We start from the raw sequence: 25,407 nt of genomic DNA, 5'->3' as shown, positions 1-25,407 counted from the left end.
AGAAGCACTCTCTACTCGTGTGTGTGTGTGTGTGTGTGTGTGTGTGTGTGTGTGTGTGTGTGTGTGCGTGCATGTGTGTCTCTGTGGGAAGATGCTGACAGTCTAGTGGCAGCCACAAGCTCTTACCACCATGTTGCGGTATTTCTTGAGGATGACGTTGGAGCTGTCGTCAAAGTAGAGCACTGAGATGGCGTGGAGCTGTGTGGGGGCACAACAAGGCTTAGGAACCGTGTCCGGGTTAATAAAATGAACCTGGGAAAAGTAGGGGGGGAATTCAAATGTTAAATTCATCATTGCACCATGAATTGACAAATGATTAAATAGGATGTATCACACAGGGGAAAATGTTGATGTTTGTCACATCACTGATGAACGTTTACTCTAAAATACAATCCGCAACCGTTTTGGATCGTTAAATGCAGTAATTCCAACAGCGGCTACATTGTCTTGACAGTTGATGAGATGATTAGACTCTTAACATGACTGCTGGGTTTTTGTCCCCTGCTTTCATGGTTACTCACGAGGGTTTGCACGATGGCATGGTTCGTGGCGTTCATGTAGGAGTTCAGTGGGAAGGCACACTCTCCCTCGCAATAGTACGCCGCATATCCCTCTGGAGCAATGATCCAGTCCTGAGAGTGGGGAGGGAGACGGGGAGAAATTTAGGTTGAGGATTTGCTGGTGCAGGCTAAATATCAGCCAGATTTGGGCCAGTGGTGGGCCTATGGAAACACAGGTTTGGTTTTAGAAGTGAGGGGGCCACAGTGAAGTTCTTCTGTCATGCTATGTAATCAGAGAGATCAGCCAGTATGTAGCTTGAAAGGCAAAATCCAGGGCAAAAAAATCTTCTTGCTCTGAACATACTGTTGCATATGAAAATGACCCAAAGAGCGCATCTTTCCCCCTTGGAAATTACGCCCTTGGGCTGAAGTACTGTACGGGCTGATTCTAGCATGTCATTTATCAGGATTCTGGGATAAGACTGGGCTTCTGTTGGGACTACCTGGGAGAGGAATGCTTTCCGTACCTGCCACCCCAAGTCTCTGAAACTGACGTAGAGCTCATGCTTCTTACACGCCTGCTTCTGATCAGTACTGCTGTTTTCTGAGGAAGAAGACAGACAGACAGACAGATTATATTTCAATACATGTGCTATTATCCCATTAGAGTAACTATTTACTGTAGTTAGACCCCAAATTAGGCAGAGATGATAAAGAACAGACCTAAACACAGCCAGTATCCTCATACAAAACATTAACATTTAAACAATGGCTGAAGGAAATCACCTCCAGATACAGCAGCAGTTTGGTAATTGTTTCAAATGAATGGGCCACCCTGCTTAGAGGTCAGTCTGCTGGGCTTTGAGTTTCCACTGGATGAAACAGATGTGCACACAGAGTAGGCTCGCCCCTTTTTTCATAACTCAAGTCTTTATTTATTCTCTCTCCTTCCTCTTCACCCATTTCAACATTTCTTTTCCCCTTTTACCCCATCCATGTGTTGAAAAAAAAAAGAATAGTCTGTTTTCTATCTAATGGTATCTCTCTCTCTCTCTCTCTCTCTTCTTCTGGTGACCTCTGGGGCTCTGTGGTACATTAGTTGCTGAGAGTGGTTCGCGTTTTAAATGATCATGAGCGACTGGTTCTCATCATCCAGTTAAAGACCACTCCTATCCAAAGTTCCAAACAGGCCCATTTGGCCCATGTGTTGTGGCCCCGGTTGCCCCACAGCACACTGCAGATGTGTTCTGCCATAAAAGCCTGCGTTGCCTTACCTCCATGCAGGGAACTTGGCCCCGACTGCTCTGTAATGCTTGTGTAAATAAATAAAGACAGCAGAGGGATATTTGAAGCTCCGGCATTACAGTCTAATGTTTCAGCGCTTCACATAAACACAGCCCTCTCACACCTCTAAAACAAAGGCCCTGCAAACGCATCGCATGTCTAGTCGTGCAGAGTTCTCATATGGACCGACCAGTCGTCTGTGCCCCATTCCATGGATTCCTCACATAGCCAACAAAAGCCATTAAACAAGGGATCAGCTCAACACAACAGCATAAACAACACACACACTTTGCATGTTTACCTGCAACATTGGCCACTCTGAGAGCCTCTTGGCTCTTTGCCCCTTTGGAGCGGTTGGGGTTACGCTGTTTGGCCCCCCCTGGCGCTGAGCGGATGCTTCGCAGGTGCACCTCAGTGGCTTTGAAGAAGGCCACCATGAAGGGCTGTTTATTCTGAGGCCCACTGCGACCAATCAGCCCTGCCACCCTAGGATTGATGCTCTCTCCTGTAGGGGGAGACAGAGAGAACAGTACAACAGGTGTTGGCATCACAGAAATCTCGATGTTATTCATACAAAGTGAGGTGTAAGCAGAAAGGAAATGCTTTTGAAATCAAATAAATGTGTGCCAACATGGTGTGCCTGTGTTTATTTTTTGTGTGTGGTCCTCTCTTTCCTCACTGAAACCACTTTTGTCATGTCTATAACGCTGCGTTCAGTTTTACAAAGTCAATTTTCCTGTGAATTCCTTTCCCTTTTTCTCATCCCTTCTCAACCTCTGAAATGCCAAGAACAAACGCAGCACTGAACATCAAAGCTTCTCTACTTGTGTTTGCGTGCGTGTTATGTGTGGGTGTGTTTGTGCATGCGCGTGTGTGTGCACTCCAGCAGTGTCTATCTAGTTCTCACACAGAAGAATGTGTGTCAGATCACCGTCTGGTGGTAAATCAAGGCTCCTGGTCGCCGCTGGCGACGGGGTGTCCCGTGAGCCTGTCTGTACATGCTCACCCATAACCCTTCATACCCGATCCAACACACAAACACACACTCATGGATACAGCCTCCCCAGCACTCCCCTCCCATAACATGAAAGCAATACACTGTCTGTTTTCCTCACCTAACATGTAACATCCTGCCATCCTGTGTGAGATAATATTCTCAAACACGCTCTTGTACTTCACACTGTTTGTTGATAAAGTTTTCCACTGACTAACATCCAGGCCTTGTGATGACAAACTCCTGCTGAGATGTTATCCTTAGGATAACGCAGTGTATTTTCTGCATGCCTTCTAATGATGCTGAGGGTATGACGGATGAAGACGGGGGTGAATGACTGATGATGAATGATGAGGGGCAGGGTTTGATTTATCTCTGCTGTGTACACACAAAGAATGAATCAACTGGTTCTTTGGCCTTTAAGAGAACAGCCATGATGTAGGCTTATTATATTATAACGCAGACCTTCATGTTTGTTAGACATCCCAAAATATCAACTCCTTATTACAGTGATATATATATAGTTAATTTGGGTCTGTGTGAAGAATATGTTAATTTGAGGGTTGAGGTTTTATACCACAGTTTTTCATGGTTTCTACCTCAAGTATGGAGGCAACTAATTACATTTACTTCGGTTACTGTAATTATGCTTTCACCAAAGTAGTGTTGATCACTAAATTTTAAACTTCTCAAATCTACACTAACCACAATCTAGCTTGAACTCAATCCACTTAGGAATCTTTACTCTGAGTACATTTTAAGATATACCTCATGATAACTGGTGGGCAACTGGTAACTACTTAAACTGAATTAGCTAATTCAATTCATTCATTCTAATTAAGATAGCTACCTTTTACCACTACCAGCGTTATAGACACGACAACTGTGGAATCTAAAGCACAGGTGTACAAAAACCCAACACAACAACCGTGCAATAAATCATATCTCGGTGAATCTTATAGTTCTTGTTTACACAGTGGGGGATCAGAGGGGGTTGATTCATCTCATTTATCTGGTTTCTCATCACCGCGTCTTTGTACCTCTGTTCTTGTTCTTTTCTGATGTATTTACTTCATCTTCAGCTGTCTCTGTGCAAACCACGTCACACCAGTAACATGGCCATCTACTGACTTCCTACATGGCGGAGAATACTGAATCTGAGTGACACTCACCATTTGTGCTTTCCAGGGCCAGCTGTAGACCCAGGTTCCTGCCAGGGTTCAGGACCCAGTGGTTACTGGTGGCTGTCACGTCAAACACTAACCAGCCCTCCTCTGCTGCCCAGATCACCCGCGAGTCCAGCAGAAACAGGTCTGACTCCCTGGAGAGGACACAGAAGATAATAAAAGTTAACACTTAAAGTCAGAGATGAACACGAGTCAACAGAGATTATATGCACAATTACAAAAGATAGGCTGAAACCATGTGACAGCTGAGTGACCGAAGCGCAAAGCAAAGTAATGGAGTGGAGAGAGAGAGTCAGAAGAGTGTGACAGAGTGAAACAAAGAGAGAGAGAGAGATGGAGCAAGACAGAGAGTGAGAGAGGGAGGTGGGGAGGTGGGGAGGGCTCCAGATGGTGAGGCCCAGGGGAACACTTCATTTTCTTAATTGACAATAATGGCTTTATAAACGGCCGGTCCTTTCACACACTACACACAGTCCATCACTGGCTGGAATTTTGTGGGAGAGCCAGAAAGCCAAAGAGAGAGCGAGAGAGAGAAAGAAAAAAACACAGCTGCGAAAGAGGAAAAAACTGTGTGAAAAGTAGCGGGTGAAATAGTGCATATCCAAGTCAGTCCTATTGTCCAACACTGAACTCTGGATTTTTCTACTCTTTCACCATCAGAGACTAAAATCCCTTGTTCCTCATGTGGCCATTCATGTATCCCGACCTATTTTCTGACTGGGCAGATAGTGTGTCACAGAGCTCTGGTTCATTCATGTACCCAGGCCCGTCTCTGGCAAAGGAATAAATGACTGTGTTGTTCCCTCTGGACAACAGAAACCTTTAGGAGGGGTCGAGGAGAGCAGGACATGGGCCATTCCCGAGTTACATACACCTTCTGAGCGGCCCAGATTAGCCACATGGAGAAGGTGGGGCTGAGACCTGCCCAGAAACTTCCAGATAAGGACTGCAATGTATGCTTGTTTTCATTATTGATAAATATGTTGATTTTTAAATCAAATGAATCAATTAATAGTCCAGTCCATAAAATATAAGAAAATAATGAAAAAGGCCTCTTACAAAGTCCCAGATCCCAATGTGATGTCATTAATTACGACATCAGTCCCAAACCCAAAGATATTCAACTAAAAAAAGACATTTTGACATGTCATAGTAGGAAAAGCACAGATGTAAATACTGTAATGAATGATGGCTAAATTCCATTAAGCTGCTTTGGTTTCAGGGTCCTAGTATTGTGCATCCTGGCATACTGTCATGGCTTACTGGGAGGGACACTTGAATACAACAGAGCCCTTGTGAATGTTATTAGTAACACCTGTGCTAAGTCAAAATGTCGGCTGTGAAAAAGGCAGATGATATAAAACAGAGAAAAAAAGCAAATCCTCACATTTCAGAAAACTGAACTTTCTTCTTGATAAATAACTTTGGACTAAAAGACTTCAGCCACGCTAGCAGCTCTGTGAGACACAGCCGTGCTTTGAGCTAAATGCTAACATGCTCACAATGACAATGATTAAATAGTGATGTTTAGTTATAATGTTTGCCATGTTCACCATCTTAGTTGAACTTGTTAGCATGCTAACATTTGCTAATTAGCACTGAACAGGAAGTACAGCTGTGGCTAAATGTTGTTAGTTTTGCAGGCAACCAAAGTATTGGACAAATGAAATTTTTGACCTGATGATGGCGCTAGAGGAAATAGTTAAAGGTCCAATATTGTAGAAAGTGAGATTTCCATGTCTTTCTTGATTACAAAGCCTAGGTGCTACATAAATACTGTGAAAGTATCAAAACGTTCAGTCAAGCTCAGAAATGCACACAGCCCGTATTCAGAAACTGTGCCTTTAAATGAGCCATCAGGACTTCCATAAGGTTGTGATGTCACAACTATACAGTCACCGCACTCAGCCACGCCCCCAGCAAGTCATCTGCTGCAGGCACAGCACACCCACCAAGTACAGGGCCACGCTCATCCACCCGCTCAGTCTGTCTAAGTTATTTGACCGTTCTGCTCAGGACTACTCGTTCAGTTTGTCTAAAACTGCTTGTTTCAGACAGAGGGTGAACTGAGGGGCTGCATAAAGGGCCAGTAGAAGATAAATAAGGACTTTTTTGAACTGTGAATTATGCAAAGCTACTCTAGTGGAGTCCCAGAATAAAAATATAGAGCTGAAATGAGCATAATATGGGACCTTTAAGGTATCAACAAAGTGATTTCAATTCTTGTTGGTTTACAATATTGAAACATACATTTTTGATGCACAAACGCATTAACTACATCCTGCTCACCTATCAGAGTGTTCCTCCAACACCTGGTAGACGCTGATGCGGAAGGTCTCATTGTCATAACGTTCGTGGATGAAGTCTTTATATATCCGAAACTCAGCAGCAGTGACCGCCTCGCCCTCTGGGATCCGTGATAGGTCGAATCTGAACTCTCGGTGATGCCGCCGCACTGGTAGGAACTCCTTATCATGCTCCACTGTAAAGAAAATAAAAAAGATTTTACTTGAAAATTTAACGAAAAATGTATGATCACACAGATTGTGTGTTTGCAGAGGATATTGCTTCTTTTCACATGAGCTCTTCTGGTTCCCGGCCTTTACCAGCAGGGATACGAAATGTGAGCAGGGAGACAGAGGGGTAATGTGGCTTCATATGATGGTATTCAGTTGCATCTTAGAGAGAAACAAAACGTACGAACAAATGTATTTTCCTCTCAGATTTTCTACAATTCATTCTTCATCCACAGTCCATCAACCTCATTTGCGAGGAGCTGACATAGCTTGTCAGACTCTGGGTCAGTTCTAGATTAAAAACATCTATAGATATGCAGTACACATGTTGGCTTATGATTGAAACATTTATGAGGACTAGCACTAGAAGCAATGCATCTGGCACACACTGAGCCAGTGATAGAGAGATGCAGGCGGACTCTGACAGCTTTATGAGCCCCTTTCTTCTCCCTCTCTTCCTCTCATAGCCCCAGAGAGTCATCCAGTCTGCCCTTCATCTGGTTTTCATGAGTTGGGGCTCCATGTTTGGTGTACCCCATCCCCATCCCCTCCTCTCTCTCATCCCCACATCCTAGCTTTGCGACCCCCCCCCCGCACCCCCAAGATGTGGCCCCCCTGACCCTGCTCCTCTCAAGTCCCAGCAGGACATCCCAGGGGTCAGCGCCCTGTCTCTCATCATCTCCTGGCTCTCCCTCCACCTCCCTCTCCATCAGCTGTCAGACAGACCCCCCACATGTACACGCACCCACACATATAAAAACAGATACATAAAGAAACACACAAACACACACATGATTTATAATTTTGCAAAAACCAAGAATACAAAAATCTAGCCATGCAACTGTGACATTTCGACTTTCTGTATAGTTTAGTGCTGGTTGCTGACACACTTCATTTATTCACTGATTAATAGGCCAAAAAATAACCGACGACAATTTTCATAATTGAGCCATATTTAAGTCATTTATAAGCAAAAATACAAATTATATTATATTATTGCAAATTGAATATCTTTTTATACAAGCAATTTAAAGATGCAAACCTTGGTTTGGGGAAATTGTGATGGGCATTTTTTTTTACAAATATTCCCCTGACATTTACATATCTAAAGGATTAATTGATTACAAGACTATAAGAGTTTACAGCCACACTGTGTGAACTTTGAGCTAAATGCTAACATCAGCATGCTAACATGCTCACAATTAAAATGCAGACATGCTGATGTGTAGCAGGTATGATTGTTTTGTATGATGTTTACCATCTTAGTTTAGCATGTTAGCATGCTAACATTTGCTAATTCATGCTAAAACAAAGCACAGCTAAGGCTGATGCTTATTAGTTTTGGAGGTATTTGGTCATAAACCAAAGTATTGGACAAAATTTAAAAAAAAAATAAACTTTGACCTGACTTTAACCAAAATCATTAGGATTCATCTTCTGGAGACCATGTACTGTATGTCGGTATAAATTTCATGGCTATCCATCCAGGAGTTATTGAGATACTTCAGTCCAGACCAAAGTGGTGCCAAACAGAGCCATCCCTTGAGTCACGCCACCAGCATGGCTAAGAATAATCAATAACCAATTAATCAATAATGAAAATAATTGTTTACACCTCTAATACAGTTAGATATCAACCAGAGGCAGGGATAAGTCACAGCTGGGTGACAGAGGAAAGCCCTCTCTAGCAGCCCCTCCCTCTGCCATCCTCAGCAGCCATCCATCGGCCATCCATTACCACTCAACAATTCTTTATCAGAGTCGACTGCACCTGAACTCTGCACAACTTTGGCAGAAAAGTATCAGGATCTTTGCCAAGCTATCATCACACTAATGGCCAAACACACACACACACCAAATATTACGAGTCAAAAGAATTTCTGACAACAGCATACTTGATCCAAACCAGCTGTCAGTAATATAAATGTGCAATGATGTAAATGTTGTGCATGTTTCACTGCACAGCGAGTGCGGTGTTATTTCTTTCACTGCACACCTGCCTCTTTGTCTTCCTCAGCACTGTTTCCCCTCTTCCCTCTTATGTAGTTTTCCCGGTGGGCTCTCTCCCCTACATCCCCTTCCATTTATGTCTCTATTAAACCCAGTTGCTGAAGGATATTATGCAAAGGCAACACTGTGAGATGATTGGCCAGAGCAGGAGTAAAAGAAAGGATCTAATTACTCTTCAATGAGGGACAGCTCCGCTCTCTGTTGGTCATTACATGGCCTAGCTTTAGGCTCCCATTGTCCTCCATCTACTATGGGCACACATTGGACTGGTTTGAAAAGCTGTTCGATTCCTCCAAAAACTATGGAGTTCAAGGTTATGTGGACCTTTATCAATTCAACATCACTTCCCCCAACACCCAAACTTATTCATTACCTCTTTTCATTCAGCCCACTCTCTGTCCACACTTGTACCACTCCTGCACTGTGGACCACTCCAGCAATCAGGGCTTTCATCAAGTGTGTGGACAATACATATTTTCTATAGCTGAAAAGGTCTAAAGCTCATGGGAGTCTTCAGCATGGTTCACGACTGCGCCTGCAGCTCACTACACACTGTACACTAGCCTAGTGGTTCCCAACCGTTTTGGCATGTGACCCCTTAAAACAAAGCAGCCATGACCTGTCCTCACAGCTTATGGCCTTAGTTGTGTGCATAAGTTAGGCGAGGAATTCAACCAAATAGTGTTTTTCCATTCCTAAAGAATTAACTTTATACTAAAGAGGTGAAAGTGTCCAGGCAAAAGGCAAAAAGAAATAAATACAATTTTTGTAACATAAATACATTTTTTCTTTAATATTCCTTCAATCATCTTGTGACCCCCTCAGATTTATCTTTGGAGGTTGGGAACCACCATACTAACCTATTAGGCCTGGGCAGTAACTAATTATCGTTGTCTTTCACTATGTATTCAAAGCAAATTATAGTTAAAAGTAACGAAATTAGTTACTGAATAGTTTTCTCTTCTTTGAGTATTGTCGATATTAGAAATTCTCTCTCTATTCAAAAGAGGAATATAACAAAAAGTCTACAATTTTCATTTTATTATCCATCCAGAGAACAATAACTTCATGTTTTTGATACCCTCTCACATATTCTCATTTCTCCTTTATACCTCTCTCCTCCAGGGCCTGCTTATTCTTCTACCACATCAGGGACCTCTCCCTCTTCCTGTGACCCAGTGCAGGTGCACTCCCTCTGGGGAGAAAGCCAGACCTGTTCTTTAGCCTCTGGAGCAGCCGCCCGCCCCCTCTACTGTAAAAGCTCTTTATCTTTGCTTGTGAGAACAGCTGGATGCTGCTGTGGAACTCCCACACTAACTATTTCTCTCGCACCGCTTTCCATTTCCACTCCTCGATGCATGAGTTTCATCTGTGCAGTTTGAGAGAAAATGAGAGCAGCCTACAGAGTGTAGCTTTAGCCTCTGAATGCATGATTCTGCCTTTGTCTCTCTCTTTCTTTCTCTTTTAGGCCATTATAGCAGTATGGCAGTCATTAGATGAGGGGAAGAGGCACAGTCAAAGCCAAGCGGGTGCATTTATGACTTCCTCTGGGAGGAAGTGAGTAGCCATCGCCCCACCTGTGTCGCAAACATACACACACACCACAAACATGGCGAACACACCCTCCCATGCCACATGAGCCCTTCATTCTGAGTAGCCGGCGTCCGGATCGGCTGCTGCTGCTGCTCCTCACACACAAACACACACACACTCACATGCACACAAACAACTATCACAAAGTATTTCCTGTGAAGCGAACGGTCTTGTGCGTCACAGCACGGTAACACAATCATTATGGGTTTCTGTAATCCATAATTAGAGATGCAACACACACATGCAAAGAGACAAACACACACACAAGCACACAAACATATACACTCAGTGAGCTGCTTTTATCATTGGGTCGGACATCTGATCTGCTTTTTATACAATCTGCTGATGATGCACGTTTATCCCACATCATTTGACTTGTGCAGGCCACACACGTGCACAGCAGCACACATCAGAGATGTCAGGATGGCGATGACTTCTACATCCTCCAAATCTACCGTACACCTGGCAACCAGAGGGTTACTACCGTATGAACACTGTTAGCATCTTTCAGATTTATGCTTCCCCACCAGGCACACAGCTCGCTGAGTCTGTGCCTGCAAACAGCTGAAACCTCTGATCTTTTTCCAGAAAATTTGAGGTTCACTACCTTACAGCCATGCAGTGAATTCTGAATTAAATTTAAGTTAACTTTATTCTTATTAATTAATTATTATTTATTCTATAAACAGTATGTGCTTTCTACAAAACTCAAAATCCTTCAAAAAATGAACTGTACCTTGTTTGGTCTACAGTAAACCTTTGATCGTCTTTAAAGGATGAGTCTGTTGATATTCTATATCTTTCTTGTCAGCGAATCCCATTAAAAGACCAATGAACTATTCTAAGTTTATTAATTTTTATTGCCATTACCACACGGTTACACTGGGGTGACATGTTCCTTCATTACCATGAACATGGGTACTGTAGTTTATCGGGTTCATCCCACATACACTGTCCTGCTGATGTAAATAGTCACTAGCGTGCCAAATCCGCGACTGAAAATAGTCCCCAACAAATTTACTTCTGTTTGAGAAACATTTGCTAAAAACTCAGTTCCCAGTTGTTTTCGGAAATGATTTAGCCATTTTTAAACATGAAATCATACATTTGTGTCCGAGGTCTTCAATAGGAACAAATGGGCTTGAGGCTGAGAGCCACGGGCAAGTTGGAGACATAAGTATTGAGAGATGGACTAACGCACTGTCAACTTTGGTTTCATCATGGGATTTGTTGACAATAACAAAAACACAGAATATCACCAGCCTTATCCTCTAACTTAATGTTCTCTCTTCTTGTCCATCTCTTCCTTTTCTTCCTCTTTCCCTCTCCTCTCCCTCCTCTCCCCCTCGCCCTGCCGGGCCTGTGGACCTAAGACACTTCTCCGACACCTCAGGCTCCTGAGCAGCAGCGGTCAAATCTGACGGCTCGCATTAGCCGAAGTGTCTGTTCAGCACCCTCACACCCTTCAGTCCCACTTTGCACGCTTCCGCTGCTCCGCAGGGGGGGGATCTCACCCCTGGCACCACTCTCACTTCTCTCAACTTCCCCTCTTCCCACCCTACCCTCAGTTGTCTTGAGATAACTGTGTCGCCATTATCTGCACCTCATTCTGCATCCCTGCAGGGACCATTAACTCCAACACCACACCTGATTCGCAAAACCAGAAACTAGAAAAGCAATAAGTCAATCAAGTCAGGGTCAGAACATTTTATGATGAGAACCGGGAGGTCAATAAAGGGGCCTGTAGCACTACATAGAGTCAAGCAAATTTGATTGATGCACCATAATGATCCGTCTCTTTCTTTCTTTCTGTTACTCTGTTACTCCAACAATGTTTCAAGTGCAGCACTGGGAACAAGTAAGTCATAGTTTCCATAAGCTAAAAGGAGAGAGGGGAAGAAAAACGGAGTGCAAGGAAGGGGCAGATTGCTCAAGATGTTTATCCTATAAAAAGTAAAGAGGGTTTGATCTCTTGGGTACCGAGTGACTACCCACAGTTGGGCGATTACCACGTTAGGAAACATCCTGCCCACTGGCGACTACTGATGACATCATGCCTGTGTGATGTATTTGTACTGCTGTAGGGCCTGACAGCAGCGGCTCCCTGGGAAAGGGTCAGCGGAGTTTCATGCTATAACTTACTCACACTTAACGATCATTAACTCACCGCAGCATGTGTGTGTGTGTGTGTGTGTGTGTGTGTGTGTGTGTGTGTGTGTGTGTGTGTGTGTGTGTGTGTGCGCTATCACGTACACATGCCTTTGAGCCTGTGTGCAAGTAGGAGCAGTAACCACAGGAAGAAGAGTCTTTACATTTAAGACTTGCGGTCAAACCAAACTTTTCGGAGTTCTCCAGCCTGAAGGCCATCGAGAGGTCTCAGATTATACTCACAGCAGCTTCGTTGACCTCTCTTTCTCTCTCTCTCTCTCTCTCTCTCTCTCTCTCTCTCACACACTGCAGCCATCAAACATGCTTGCCCTCTGCACCCGTAAACTGCAGTGCTGTGTTCCACCTCATGCTTCGCTGGGCATCATGGACCAGAGATTTATACTGGATATGTAATAGCCTGGAACTCACAGGAATGTATCTGACTGTAAAGCTTCTCTTTGGTGCTCCACCTCTGTCCTTGACAGAGCACTCATGCAGCACCTGTGCTAAGAGGTCGGTTCATCCAAACTGGTATCTTGCCATGCAGATAGTTTTGGTTTAAATGAATAGTTCGACATTTCGTGAAATACGGTTATTTGCTTTCTGGCAGAGAGTTAGATGAGGGATACCACTCTCATATCTGTCCGTTAAATATGAAGCTGGAGCCAGGAGCTGGGTAGCCTAGCTTAACATAAAGACTGAAAACCAGGGGAAACAGCTAGCCTGGCTCTATCCACAGGTAACAAAACCAGCACCACTAAAAATCACTAATTAACACGTTATATATTTTGTTTGTTTAATCTTGTGCCTAACTATTTCTTGGTACGATTTCTTCTATGACATAAGTGGTAAGTGAGAAAATATATAATTTTATGTTTGTATATTTATATTTTTATAATTTAAATGAACCTCTGCTGTAAGCCAAAGTGGTAAATCTGAAGAGTCCACACTACAGTGACTGAAGAGCCTGCAGGACAAATTGAGTCATCTCTGAAATTGGAACTTAGACATTATCATTATCCCTCAGAGGTCTGTCAAGAGAGATTGTACATTAGTGAAAGGCAACGGTGACAACAAAGAAACCACATCCTAAATCTTCAGCCTTCATTGTTCTGTGGCGTGATATGTTGAGAGACAGGGATGAAGGGGTGTGGAGAGATCTGTGCCAAGCAGTGAGGGATCTCTCTGTGCTAATACCACTGTAACCATCTGCACTTCCTCTTAACTACAGGATAAAACAACTCAGGGACGTGGAACCACAGCCATTCAGTTTCCCCCACTCACTCTTCCCCTCATCCCCTTGCTTTTATGTTCTTTAATTTTGTGGCCGCAGGGGCCACACCCTCCTCGACCAGCCAAGCCGGCTCTTATTATAGACCTCAGGAAAATTCACATACAATACGCACATTGGCACAAAAAAAACACACAGATGTGTCTACATAAAACTTTATAATTTCCTCTTGCATCCCAGAGCGGCATCTTATGCACACATGACGGGCACATTGGCACCCTGATTTTAACAGCTTGTTGTTTATTTTGTTTAATTACAGCCCATTGCTTTTTAAAATAAACAAAATAGCTGTGGAGGAAACACAAGGGAAACGCAGCTGCACGCTTGCCTAAATAAATAAAAATCCTGCCACATGCAGTTCATATTTTCAATGCTGCACAGATGCAGAATTTCATCACTTATCATAAAAACACTTGCATACAGTTGTTGCTTGGCTTTTACAAGCTTTGATTTGGCTGTTGGAACCTGGTGAGGAATCTGGTCAGTATTACGGGCTTCCGCTAACGCAATCTTCCGCTAGGAGAACTAACACACATCACACAGTGCAGCTGGTGACTGGGCAGGGTAGGTGGCTCCAAAATAGTGTTTTACTATGCACAAACACACATAACAGCCCTAACACGAATGCTCTGAAGCACATTATGTTCCCACAAGGAAAAGGAATGAAGACAGAAACTCGGTTTAAAGACATGCACGGCATCTATTCGTGATCCACCTTTCCCCTCTCCTTTTCACTTGTCCTTTCCACTCCTCTCTCCTTTCCTTTTCTCTCTTTTTCTTCTCTTCTCATCACCTTCCTCCTCTCCCCTCCGCCCTGTCAGTGCCCCAGTACCGAGCAAAGAGTGCAGTATTTGTTTTTGCAGCAGCGGAGCTGTTGGTCCCAGGATCTCTGGCTGTGCTCTGGCCCACATCTGCTCTCTCAGCTTCGCTGCTTGGTACCCGCCGTCATAGAAGTGCAGGGGAGTCTTATGTGCTGCCGGTACACTGATAAGGCAAGGCCAAAGTAACCCAGATGAAAGAGAAGTGGCTAAACGGGTGAATATATAATTAATTCTGTTATCCACTGCACTTTTTATATTTTCACCGCTCACTAAGAATTAGTCTGTATGTATTTTGCGGTGGTCACATAATATGTGAGTTTACCACAAAGTTGGAGCTACGTTTTGAGAGACAGACAGAAAAAAGAAAAACTCAGAGCAGGAGAGTGAAATTATTAAAAAAAAACTAAAATGAGCCCTACATTCCTGGCAATGAAGGAGCTCCGTCCATCACTGTAGCAGAGCTAGAACTCCCGCTGCTTAGTACATCTGGGCCTTTTGACCACTCGCCACATTGTTAAGTCCCACCCGCAGAGTGTTTCATCATCTCTCCCAGCAAGTGCTTTAGCCTGGCCAAGAGCACAGAGGCTCTGATATGTACGTCCAGATGTCATTCTGGACTCCTGGGTTCAACAGGTGAATCTGAGAGATAATAAATGGAAAAAAACATGATTTTCCAGGATCTCAGCAGCCATGGACTTTGTAAAGCTGCCTGAAGCTTTTAGAGAGAAGATCTTTCTCCATTTGTGGTATTTATTTACACACCAGACCTCGGCGTAGTACATCACATTGTGGATAACATTAAGAGAAATTACCTGACAGAAAAGGCAGGGCTATCTGTACCAACTGCTACATTCCTCTGCTTCTGCTCACTCCCTGTCCAGCAGAAAGCAATAAAACATGCACCCAATAACACTAATTAGCTCCAGAAACATTCCTTTGTGCGTTTCTCTCCACACGTATGAATGCGTTTACCTACACATACATGTGCTTTTAGTCCACTGGGAGAGTATACAGAAGTGATTGCATAAATACGTGAGGGAGAAAGGCATACTAACAATGTCAAGGACAGGGTGCACACACAGAGGAATGACCGGCCTTCAACACATACTTGTGTTTTAATTTTCTGGTCCTCATGTGATGAGAAGCCTCCTCAAACACATTTGGGGAAGCAGCTTCTGGTGTGAGATGGACAAATCCATCACATTACAACAACTCAACAATGGACAGAAAGTACAAGTGTGTGTGTGTGTTTATGAGAGAGAGAAGGAGTGAGAAATGAAGTAGAGAGAGAGGGAAAGCTGGGTTCAGAGAAAGTGTGTGTGTGTGTGTGTGTGTGTGTGTGTGTGTGTGTGTGTACATGTGTGTATGTGAGAGAGAGAGGTGCGGAGTGGAAAAACATACAAAAGAACTTGAGAAAGTGTTGAAATGTTTTATGTCTGGAAGCACAGGAGGTTTAAACCTCTGGAGGTGAGGGCCAGAGCAGGAGGTTGGAGACTAAACACCACACAACACCACTGGGGCCATATGATAACTAACTAATTAAAACTAGGAGGCCAGTGCTGATAATCAATACTGTTGGTTCAGGAGGGTAGGGAGAGAAATTTGGTATCAGATGATCCTGCGTGTCGGACAGATTGGAGACAGGGCCAGACATGATGGCGGAGGTCGCTATGAGGGGACTTGTTGGACTCTGAAAAGATAAAGTTTCTCTGCACAGCTGCTTTGGCCTGCAGACAAAGGGAAACGTCTGTATTAACATCAGCACTGTGGGCAGCCCACTCTGGAGAGGAATGCAATGGAGAGAAAGGTGGGGAGGGAATGACTGGGAGATATGAGTATGTTGGGGTTTTTTTTTTAAAGAGAGATATTGGAGCTATTCATTTGAAATTACAAGTGTGGACCCCTCCGCTTCTCTCCTAATAGCTATAAAACTGGAGCTGCGTGCCTCTAGCGTGACTGTAGTGTGACACAACGGCTTCCGAGACCCGTGAGTGCGTGAGCCGGTGACACAATGCTGTCTGAAAGCCAAAGCCTCTAATAAATCCAACCTAATTTACCAGTTAGACATTTCTTCCCCTCACTGCTCTCCATTACCTTCCTATTAACACGTTCTATAAAGGAGAGGGAACTGGCAGACAACTGTGTGGCAGCTCCTATGGGAGCAGACGGAGGGCCGTGAATGGTGGAGGGCCAGGTGGTGCCCTGTCGGGTCACCAAGGTAACGCAGAGGATAATTACCTGCTAGTGCACTGACTCACTCAGCCAAGTCTGTATGATACCTCTCCCTTCTCTGATCACAGCCTCAACTCACTAAACATAGGCAAAGCTTCAACACGACACAATACAACTAAAAATGGTCTCCTTGTGCAACATCATGCCAAATGTTGCATATTGCAACAGTAAGAGAAAGAAAGCAGTGGAGCTTTGTTTGTTTACTGCTTTTTAAGTCTGAAATGTATCACATCTGTTGCAGAATAACAGCAGCAGAGCACTGAGCAATTAAATGCACCCTAGTAGCACATTTTTTTCAATGGCTTGATACTTGTTCACTTTTTTAGATGCTTTTCTTTACAACAGCACCCCCTCTGAGTGTCCAGACATAGAGGCTGACTTAACGCCATCATGTTACACAGACAGGGACCCATAAACCAGAATGAACAAGCACCATTTATAAGAACATCTACAAAGAACATCAACAAGGAAGTTTACAGCCGGCATTTTGACTCAGTAGGAAAAGCACACGTGTTACTTACACATTAACAATGGCTCCATCCTGTTAAAGTGTCCCAGTAAGCTGTGACAGTGGGCCAGCATGCACAATATCAGGACCCTGAAACCGAGGCCGCTATTATCATGATATTAATGAGGATACTTTGCGATACTGATATGTATCATTATATGGCAAATGTATGCAGAATCTCAAATAGAATAATTCAAAATATGTTCAAAGCAATAAACTAATTTTGTTGGTTTTGAATTAATTACAGATTTGAATTATTAAAAGGGTAAATCTGGTGATATTCTGTATTGTCTACATCTTTTTTTTTTAAATGAATACTTTTTTTTAGGATTTAATCCCTTTAATCCCTCTTCAGTAGGAACCAATAATAACAACACATAACAATATGTATATTCGTTGGTTTTGGTCTTTTCATGGGATTTGTTAACAGTTAACACAGAATAACATCAGTCGTATTCTTTAACTTGGAACAATAACATCATAAGACCATATCATAACAAAAGGACTCCGCTCAAAATGGATAAACTCTTTTCCTCACACTCGCCTAAGGCTACGTTAATCCATGCAGGATTGCATGGGAACAGAGAAAATAAAGAAGCTGTGACTAACGCGCCTCATGATAACATTTCACAGTGAAGGACTATAACCCCTCCTCCCACACAAACACAGGTGATGATGTTGCTACTGTTTCAGTCATCCAGGATGCAAATAGCAGACGTCCAAGTCACAGCCTCTTCCTGTGGTCTGGGATGTGTAAATGGGCCTTTAAAGTTGGGCATTATGAGTGTTTGTGCGTGTGCCTGGATGGCTGCGTATGATCAGCCTGTGTGAGAGTTTAACATGAACTGAACTGAACTGAACTGTAGCTCAGCACAGGCCAAAAGCCCTGGAAGCTGTGGTCTGTTAAGGAGGAAATGCCTTAATTCACAGTGGCTGAGGGCTAATGCTGCCAGAGACCACTGGGACTACATTAAATAATTATTACAAAAAGGATGTGTGTGGATAGGAGTATATGTATATATATATATGTGTGTATAGACAGACAGAAAGATAGATAGGTATAATTTGTATAAATGTTGGCAAGTAATGGGTTAAAATGCACCTTTTCTTTTTTTTGTACCTTTTTGTATTCATTTCTGTTGCCACCTTGAAAGACAGGAAACGTGTGTGTTGCGTTAACTTGCTGGCGTGTTATCGTGGCACGTCCGGCACACACCCAGCGCCTGGGTGACCTGTGTCTCGTGTAGCAGTGTACATTCTGAATGTATGCTGTAAGCCATTTACACAGCTGGGCTTTTAAACTGAAGTGACTCAGTGAGAGGACGTCCCTGGCCTAGGGTCTGTCCCAAAGCCCGCACCCGCCCTAGCTGGCTGCACTGCAGTCTGCAACACTCACACAAGCTGACAACAAAGTGTATCAGCTCCCACGAGTGGCAATCAGGGACGAAGAGGAAGAGCTAGTCAAATCTTTTTATCTTTTTTAATATTTAAGCATTGGGTGAGATATGATCTTTGACTGGGTAGTTTACATTCTATCACTATAGCTCTATGGTGTAAATCAGATACGTTCTTGTCATCATATTTAGCCTTATATAAAAATACAAACCAGTGCATGAAAACAGGCCTCTCAGGAAGCAGCAACCAGTATACAAAGTCTGACTAATGTACCTTGGCACAGTAGTTATGGAGACACGCAGAGTTTTGAGGGACAGTTTTTAAATAAAAGCCACACTCATTTTGCTCTCAGACAACCTAAATAAGAAAACAAACCCACAACGAGCAAATGTGGAAAGGAAGGAATTTGGAGAGGAAATAGTCAATCCATTTGATAGCCATCACTTTCTTCTCCGCGTCCCTCTCTCTCTCACACATGAAGAGTAATAAAACAGCATATCATCTGCTGTTTTGAATCAAGCCGCCTGGACACATATTTGATGGTATTACATGAGACTCAGGGAGAAACCTAACAATGAACCCTACTGACAGATGCAACACGTGGCAGATAGCTCAACACAATGTGATGACAAACGCCCGCTTTATATCCAAATGAGTGTCATATATGGAAACACTGAGCATGTGCCATGAGGAAGACTCAACCTGGGAAAATGCCATCAGTAATTACATTAGCCACAAGACAAGGAAGCCAGTGTGACTTTCTTTCCATGATCCTCTAATATATTAAATAAAAATGTTCTCCTCTCGCTGATGTGACCCATCTTTGTTTAGATTTTCTGCTTTAAGCATCATCCTTGCAAAAGAAATGGACCGAGTCCCGACCATCTTTCTTTCCCTCTCAAAAGCTCCCCTCTTTCCTGTCAGCTTACTGCAGCCTCGGCCCTTGACTTTGCGAGTCTCTGTGGTCAAATCCATCTGTGTCACAGCCTGTCAAAAATAGTCACAATGCAGCAGCTCCCTCAGTAATTACACAGTGCAGTGGAGGAACCAGTGTCACCTCCCTCTCTTTTGCCAAGACGCTCCAACAATGATCTTTCCAGGATTGAACGTAAACTTCCAGCTAGGTCTGGTGGCTTGCAAACATTCAGCTGCTCAGAATTTCATTTGCTATTTTGTCTGTCTTGTGCCAAATTATGGTAAAGGTTAATAGACTAAAATAAAAACACAGTTACTCACCTGGAACAGAAGTAGAGCAGTTGCTGTGACTGCATAATTTGTTGAGCAAATTGAATTATAATGATGTGTTTATCTGTCCACAAATCTGACACCGCCTGCTAATGTTGTGATTATTTGCACTTTACAACCTCTCTAACTGTTGCTGACAGCAATAAAATAGTCCAAGACTGTTTGATTTCAATGAACATCCTGACTAGATAAGCACAGTGGACCAGGGAACAGCATTCAACAACCAAGAACTAAATAAAACTATTCTATGGGAGTTAAGTCCATCCTACAACATAATGATTCAATATGTGAACAACTGAAATGGTTTGGATCATCATTGACAGGCATTATTTTGTGGTGTCTATAGGGATATCTCCAGATTAGAGTGAAGGGAGGACCCAGTGCACTTTGAACCCAGTGTGCTGTTGACTTGCTCATTCTTTAGATAACACATGGTTGACATATTAGCTGCTGGCCGGCCCATCATCCGCAGCTCGAGCACCTGAACATTAGCCGGTTGCACAGCTGTTTAACAGAGAGGGACACTGGAATGTGACACTCCTGGTATTAGCTGGATAACTGCACCTAGCTGTACGTAAACATGGTTATTGTGCTGGTCTCCTGTGTGTGCATGCACATGCAACAACAGAAAAGTACATGCGCTGCTCCTTGAGGTGAAGTAACAAGATAAAATGTCACCACAGTGATTCTACTATCACCTATGACTCACAGATATCCTTTGACTGAAATACTCATGATCTCATTGCAACAAGTGGAGGGCAATACCTATAAAGTAATTAATTCCCCCTGTTAATGAATCCCTGTATTATAACATATACAGGCCTACGGATGATAACCTGACAGCTACAGAAACTTCAAACCAAAAATATGTGACAACAATGTGAGTTTCCTTAACAAAATCATTTACATTTCTGTGTTAGCATACTATATTATATGCACGTTTTACTTACTTCCAATATTATTATCAAATATTTTGGTTTTGAGAACTGAGACTGACTGGACAGAGTAGTGGTGCAGAATAATGACTTCAGTGGCCTTAATCTTTGCAATCATTACAACATGTCTATAAATCTCTTGTTTTGCTGTATTGGACTATTGTAAAACTGTACTTTCAATAGTTTTTTGGTCATACATCAAATGGTGAGAGAATAAGAAGCCTACCTAAGTTGACAAAGCTCATGACCATGTCTGCATCGTTCAAGAAGTTGTTGTCTTGCAGGCTGGCTATCGGGGGCCCCTGGGTGGTGAAGACGGGCTTGTAAGGGTAGGAGTATCTGTCCTCGTCCCCCTCTGTGGACATGGCGTTATACAAGTCCAACATAAACATCGGAGCAGCGTTGTGCTTTCCGTGGAGGTGGGGTCGCGGCCGGTGCGGCAGCCCCAGGATCGACAGGATCTCCCGCTGCATCTCTCTGCGCTCCTGGCTCTTCAGCCGGCGGTGGATGAAGCTGGAGTGGAACTCGTTGTCCAGAGTAAAGTTCGTAAAGGCGGTATCCGCCAGGACGCAGTAGCTCCAAACCAAGAGCAAAGCGGGAGTGCGTCTATCCAAAATCGGTGCCATGGTACTCGCCGTGCGTAATTGCGCCCAGTTCTGTTCGCCGAAACTCTGGGAAATGGATATTGAACTTTAAGCAACAGGCAGCCTGTGTTCAATATCCAAAGTCAAGTACGGACCCTCATGTTGAGGGAAGTGCTCCAAAATTAAACATCAACTTAACTTCAAAGTCCTTTTATTGATTCGTGTTCTGGGCAGATTGTATTCGCGCGGACCTCTGTCCTCATCCACAACCTGTGGCCAACAGCTACCAACTGTAGTGCAGCCAGCGACTGCAGAGTGGAGGCTGCGAGCAGACGCGGACAAGTTCTGATGAGGCGCTGTGTACTGGGAGGAGCAGCAGAGAGAGAGAGAGGGAGAGAGAGAGAGAGAGAGAGAGAGGGAGGGAGAGAGAGAGAGAGGGAGAGAGAGAGAGAGGGAGGGAGAGAGAGAGAGAGAGAGAGAGGGAGAGAGAGAGAGAGGGAGGGAGAGAGAGAGAGAGGGAGAGAGAGAGGGAGAGAGAGAGAGAGGGAGGGAGAGAGAGAGAGAGGGAGAGAGAGAGGGAGAGGGAGAGAGACAGAGAGAGAGACAGAGAAGAGAGAGAGAGAGGACGATGTGGTTTTCTAATGGAGATAGAGCGAAGTTGGCCTTTGTTACTAGTTGAAGAAGGGCTTGAGGCAACATGTGCAAATACAAAACGTATTAGGACGGGATTTGTATCATGATGCTTCAGTTTATGACAAAGCACATTTCGTCATTCCTTTCCCACAATTCCTAGTGTCTGTATGCTTGTGTGGATTCAATAATGACAGATGTGCAGACAGTGACAATGGGCCTTTCAGTGTTGGTGTGCTTATGGAAAATAACAGACTTCATATCGGAGAGTCATTATTTGCCTGTGTGGGTGAACACTTCAATACTGTGGGAGAGGTTGCTACATGCACTCGCAACGCTGCCATTGTAAGAGCTAGTCTGTGATCTGCAGGTGCACTTTCTGAATACCTTGGTTCACATGGTTGTTTGACTTGAAGTCAGGTATCTTTTGATGTCAGAGAGGCAGTATTACAGTCTCACAACTGCCATTTCATGCTGCATTTTTGAAGATATCCGAGCTCTCTATCCCTGCTGCTGGAGCAGGAAGTTTGTGACAAAGACAGCGGTGCACAGACAGAGCGCAGACTGCGAAGGAGGGGTGCAGATGTTTGGCAGCTGCTTCATCCCTCCATCTGCCCCCCTGGCCCCAGCACCTCTTAAACACCACACTTTAATGGAACGTTCCTGACCCTCTTGTGTGCTCTGCTCTCGCTGACACAGGCGGAGGGATTTCAGATGGCCCTTGCACCAGGAACGACCGCTTTATCTAGACAGACCCCCTAAAACCTTTTCACTACGCAGAGAGTGGAGTTTTAAAGGCTCTGTAGTTGAGATGTTTTAGGGCTAGAGCTTGCCAGGTGATTTTTATGACAATGAAATTAGACTTCAATGGCACAGCATGAGAGGCTGCCAGACGGCCAAAGCTATGATTGCAAACAGAGGAAGGGAGGAAAGGAGGCAGAGCGTGTCTTGGGGTCTTCTACACTTAGCTCACCTTCCTGCCCATTTAATGTGGTTGTTCTTGTCTTCAAAGGCGTTCCACTCCTCTTTTTCCAATGACAATTCAACATGGCTTAAAGCCTGAAAGCTTACATAGCCTGCCACTACTCATTCTGTATATCTAATCCTCTATTTGCTTTTAAATGGCCTTTCAGTAGTAGCCTGTAACATATAAACATTTCTATCCGGTGCCTCAGATAGAATCAGCTAATGGCCGCAGGTGTTTACATTACATCAGTTTCCGATAGGGGACTTGAAAGGGTCTTGGTTTCAGTTATAACTATACATCTTCCTCTCTCTCACTTTCTTTTCCCTCTCTCTCATTGTCTTACACTCTCTTGCTCTCTTGCCCTTGCTGTAAGGTTGGTGAGGTCAAACCCCCCCGGTGCTCCTCCAACAACCCCCAGCCCTTGGCTCGGTTTGTGCCCAGAGAGGGGCTGACAATCCTGGGCAGGACAATAGGAACAGACCCCCCTTTGTTTGGGCCTCCATGGGCCTGATGACAGTCACAGTAAACAGTGGGCACAGGCTGAGGCCAGGCTGGGTGAGCTGCACTGAGGGGCCTTTGACAAGGAGAGCTAAAGCAGAAAAGCAGAACAAATAGTGTTTGAACTTTCCGTCGACAACACACACAGAAAAAGAGCTGCCAAAAGAATAGACACAAGTATCTCACACTAAACTCAATATTTTGTCCAAGATACACACAACCACTTACATATTTAGACAACCAGTGATACACACTGTCAAGACCTGCACCATTACATTTAAGAGAGGGCTAGTACACCTGAATAAATCATTCGAGAGCAGAACTATGGTGAGTTAGACAGCTTATGATGAGGATTATATTATTAAGGCTTAAAGGTGAGCTCACAAGATCTTTACATATCACATTTGTGGTTGATTGCTTCTTCTTGTTCTCTGTTTAGGCAGTTTTTTAATCTTAAATGTGATTTAGCTCAAATTCAGCATTTGGCCTGAAGCATTTTGAGTGCAGACACATAAACTCTTCCAACTATGTAATCTAAGACAATCTGCGCGAATACACACCTCCACACTCCATCAGGTTGGAGCATGATAATAAACTCCAAAGAAGACCACACAGCAGTGCAGTGAAACATCCCTGGGAACTCGTTCACACACCCACAACACCAAAAAAAAAAAACACACACTTTTCATCTCCATATAATATTGTTCTCTCTATCTCTTCCTTTTTATCTGCGCTAAGAGTTGGTGCTTTTTCTATCTGCCTGGTTATCTCTATTTAAGAGCTCAAAGCATGTGGTCAGAGGTCAGATTAATATTTATTTCATGTGTTGCCTCAGAGAGCAGCAGGCAGCAGTCCTTTGAAGGCCTGTGTATGCGGGAAGGCGGATGAAGTTCGGAAGAGGGGGGGTCTGTCCAAGCAGACCCACAGACTATACAGTAAAACTTTTTTTTTCAGGGTAAACTGACCCTCAAATGAAGCAGTGTGGGGTCGGGTGCAAGGACAGGAGAGGATGGAGGAACATTTTTCCTCTCTCCCCCCTCCCTGTCTGCCCGTCCTGTCCGCCCTTGTCTACGTTTTTGGCGTAACCCCACTGTGAGCACTGCACAAACCAGCGGCCTGTTAAAACAGCCTAACCAGGTGGAGCTGAGCTATTGCAAATGTTCCCCTTCTGGTGTCTCACACTTCCAGGGGCCTCATGAACATATGAGACACAGCTGTGAGACAGGCAGAAGAAAGAGAGGGGGTGGGCATATAAAACAGCTTCAAAACAGTTCACATTGTATATCCCACTTAGGTTTTGGGTTTGATAGCCAGTAGTTATCAAATCTATTTAGTTTGGCTTTTTTAAGTTACACATCACTTCATTTTTAAGAAGTTTTGTCGGATAGATTATTCATTATATAAATTGCTATTTGTTCACGCTCAATACTGATGGCAAAAGAAATAAGGAGATCAAATAATCAGTAAGTTCTTTGGTGGACTCTGAGCTATACCAAAAATGTCACCAATTTGGAACCAAATACAAAATGAAACCTATCCCATTCTTGATTTCTACATTATTAGTTTGGAATTACTATACCAAATGAGTTTCATGACAGCATCACATGTCCAAATGTTTCTGCAGAGGAATACACAAGTATCTAATTTGAAATTCTGCACCTTGCAATCCTTGCTATCACTCAGTACCTATTTTCGCCTGTATCCGGTGTGTCCTGTCTGCAGCTGGGTCTGGCACTAAGGAACACCAGAGTAGCTTGGATCTGATTCATAGCTCTCAGCAGTCCACCCAGACCCATCAGTTATAGTTGGTGTCACTGACAGTCAGAGATACCGTTTTAGTTAAGCTTTCCACAATGCCCGGCTTAGTAGGGCTTATCCATTGCAGGATGTTATCACTCAGGCACTCTGTCACTTGTGTCATCGGCACCGAGTCCGGGCTTGACACTGAGCTGGTCTCTACACCCAGCCACACACTTATCAGCATCCATTACTGAGGTGTGAGAGCCTGATAAAGGTCTTCCCAGTTCCATGCAGCTCTAGGCAGAAGTCCCATTTCTGCAGTGAGAGGC

The 25,407-nt window shown here is 43.8% G+C and overlaps 1 protein-coding gene across 1 annotated transcript; it reads right to left on the bottom strand.

Moving 5' to 3' along the window:
- Window positions 1-16: 16 nt before the first annotated feature.
- On the bottom strand, window positions 17-25,218 carry bmp7b (bone morphogenetic protein 7b). Its single transcript, XM_070909658.1, is given in 15 exon segments — window positions 17-252; window positions 522-632; window positions 1,028-1,104; window positions 2,086-2,289; window positions 3,951-4,099; window positions 6,255-6,447; window positions 20,886-21,330; window positions 21,495-21,571; window positions 21,574-21,606; window positions 23,186-23,234; window positions 23,236-23,429; window positions 24,473-24,552; window positions 25,029-25,148; window positions 25,150-25,206; window positions 25,208-25,218. Coding segments are annotated over 15 exon segments (1,950 nt in total). The 3' UTR covers window positions 17-102.
- Window positions 25,219-25,407: the final 189 nt, after the last annotated feature.

The sequence above is a fragment of the Enoplosus armatus genome, chromosome 8 (assembly GCF_043641665.1).
Source record: "Enoplosus armatus isolate fEnoArm2 chromosome 8, fEnoArm2.hap1, whole genome shotgun sequence".
Lineage (NCBI taxonomy): Eukaryota > Metazoa > Chordata > Actinopteri > Centrarchiformes > Enoplosidae > Enoplosus > Enoplosus armatus.
This window is presented reverse-complemented; position numbering and strand designations above follow the sequence as displayed.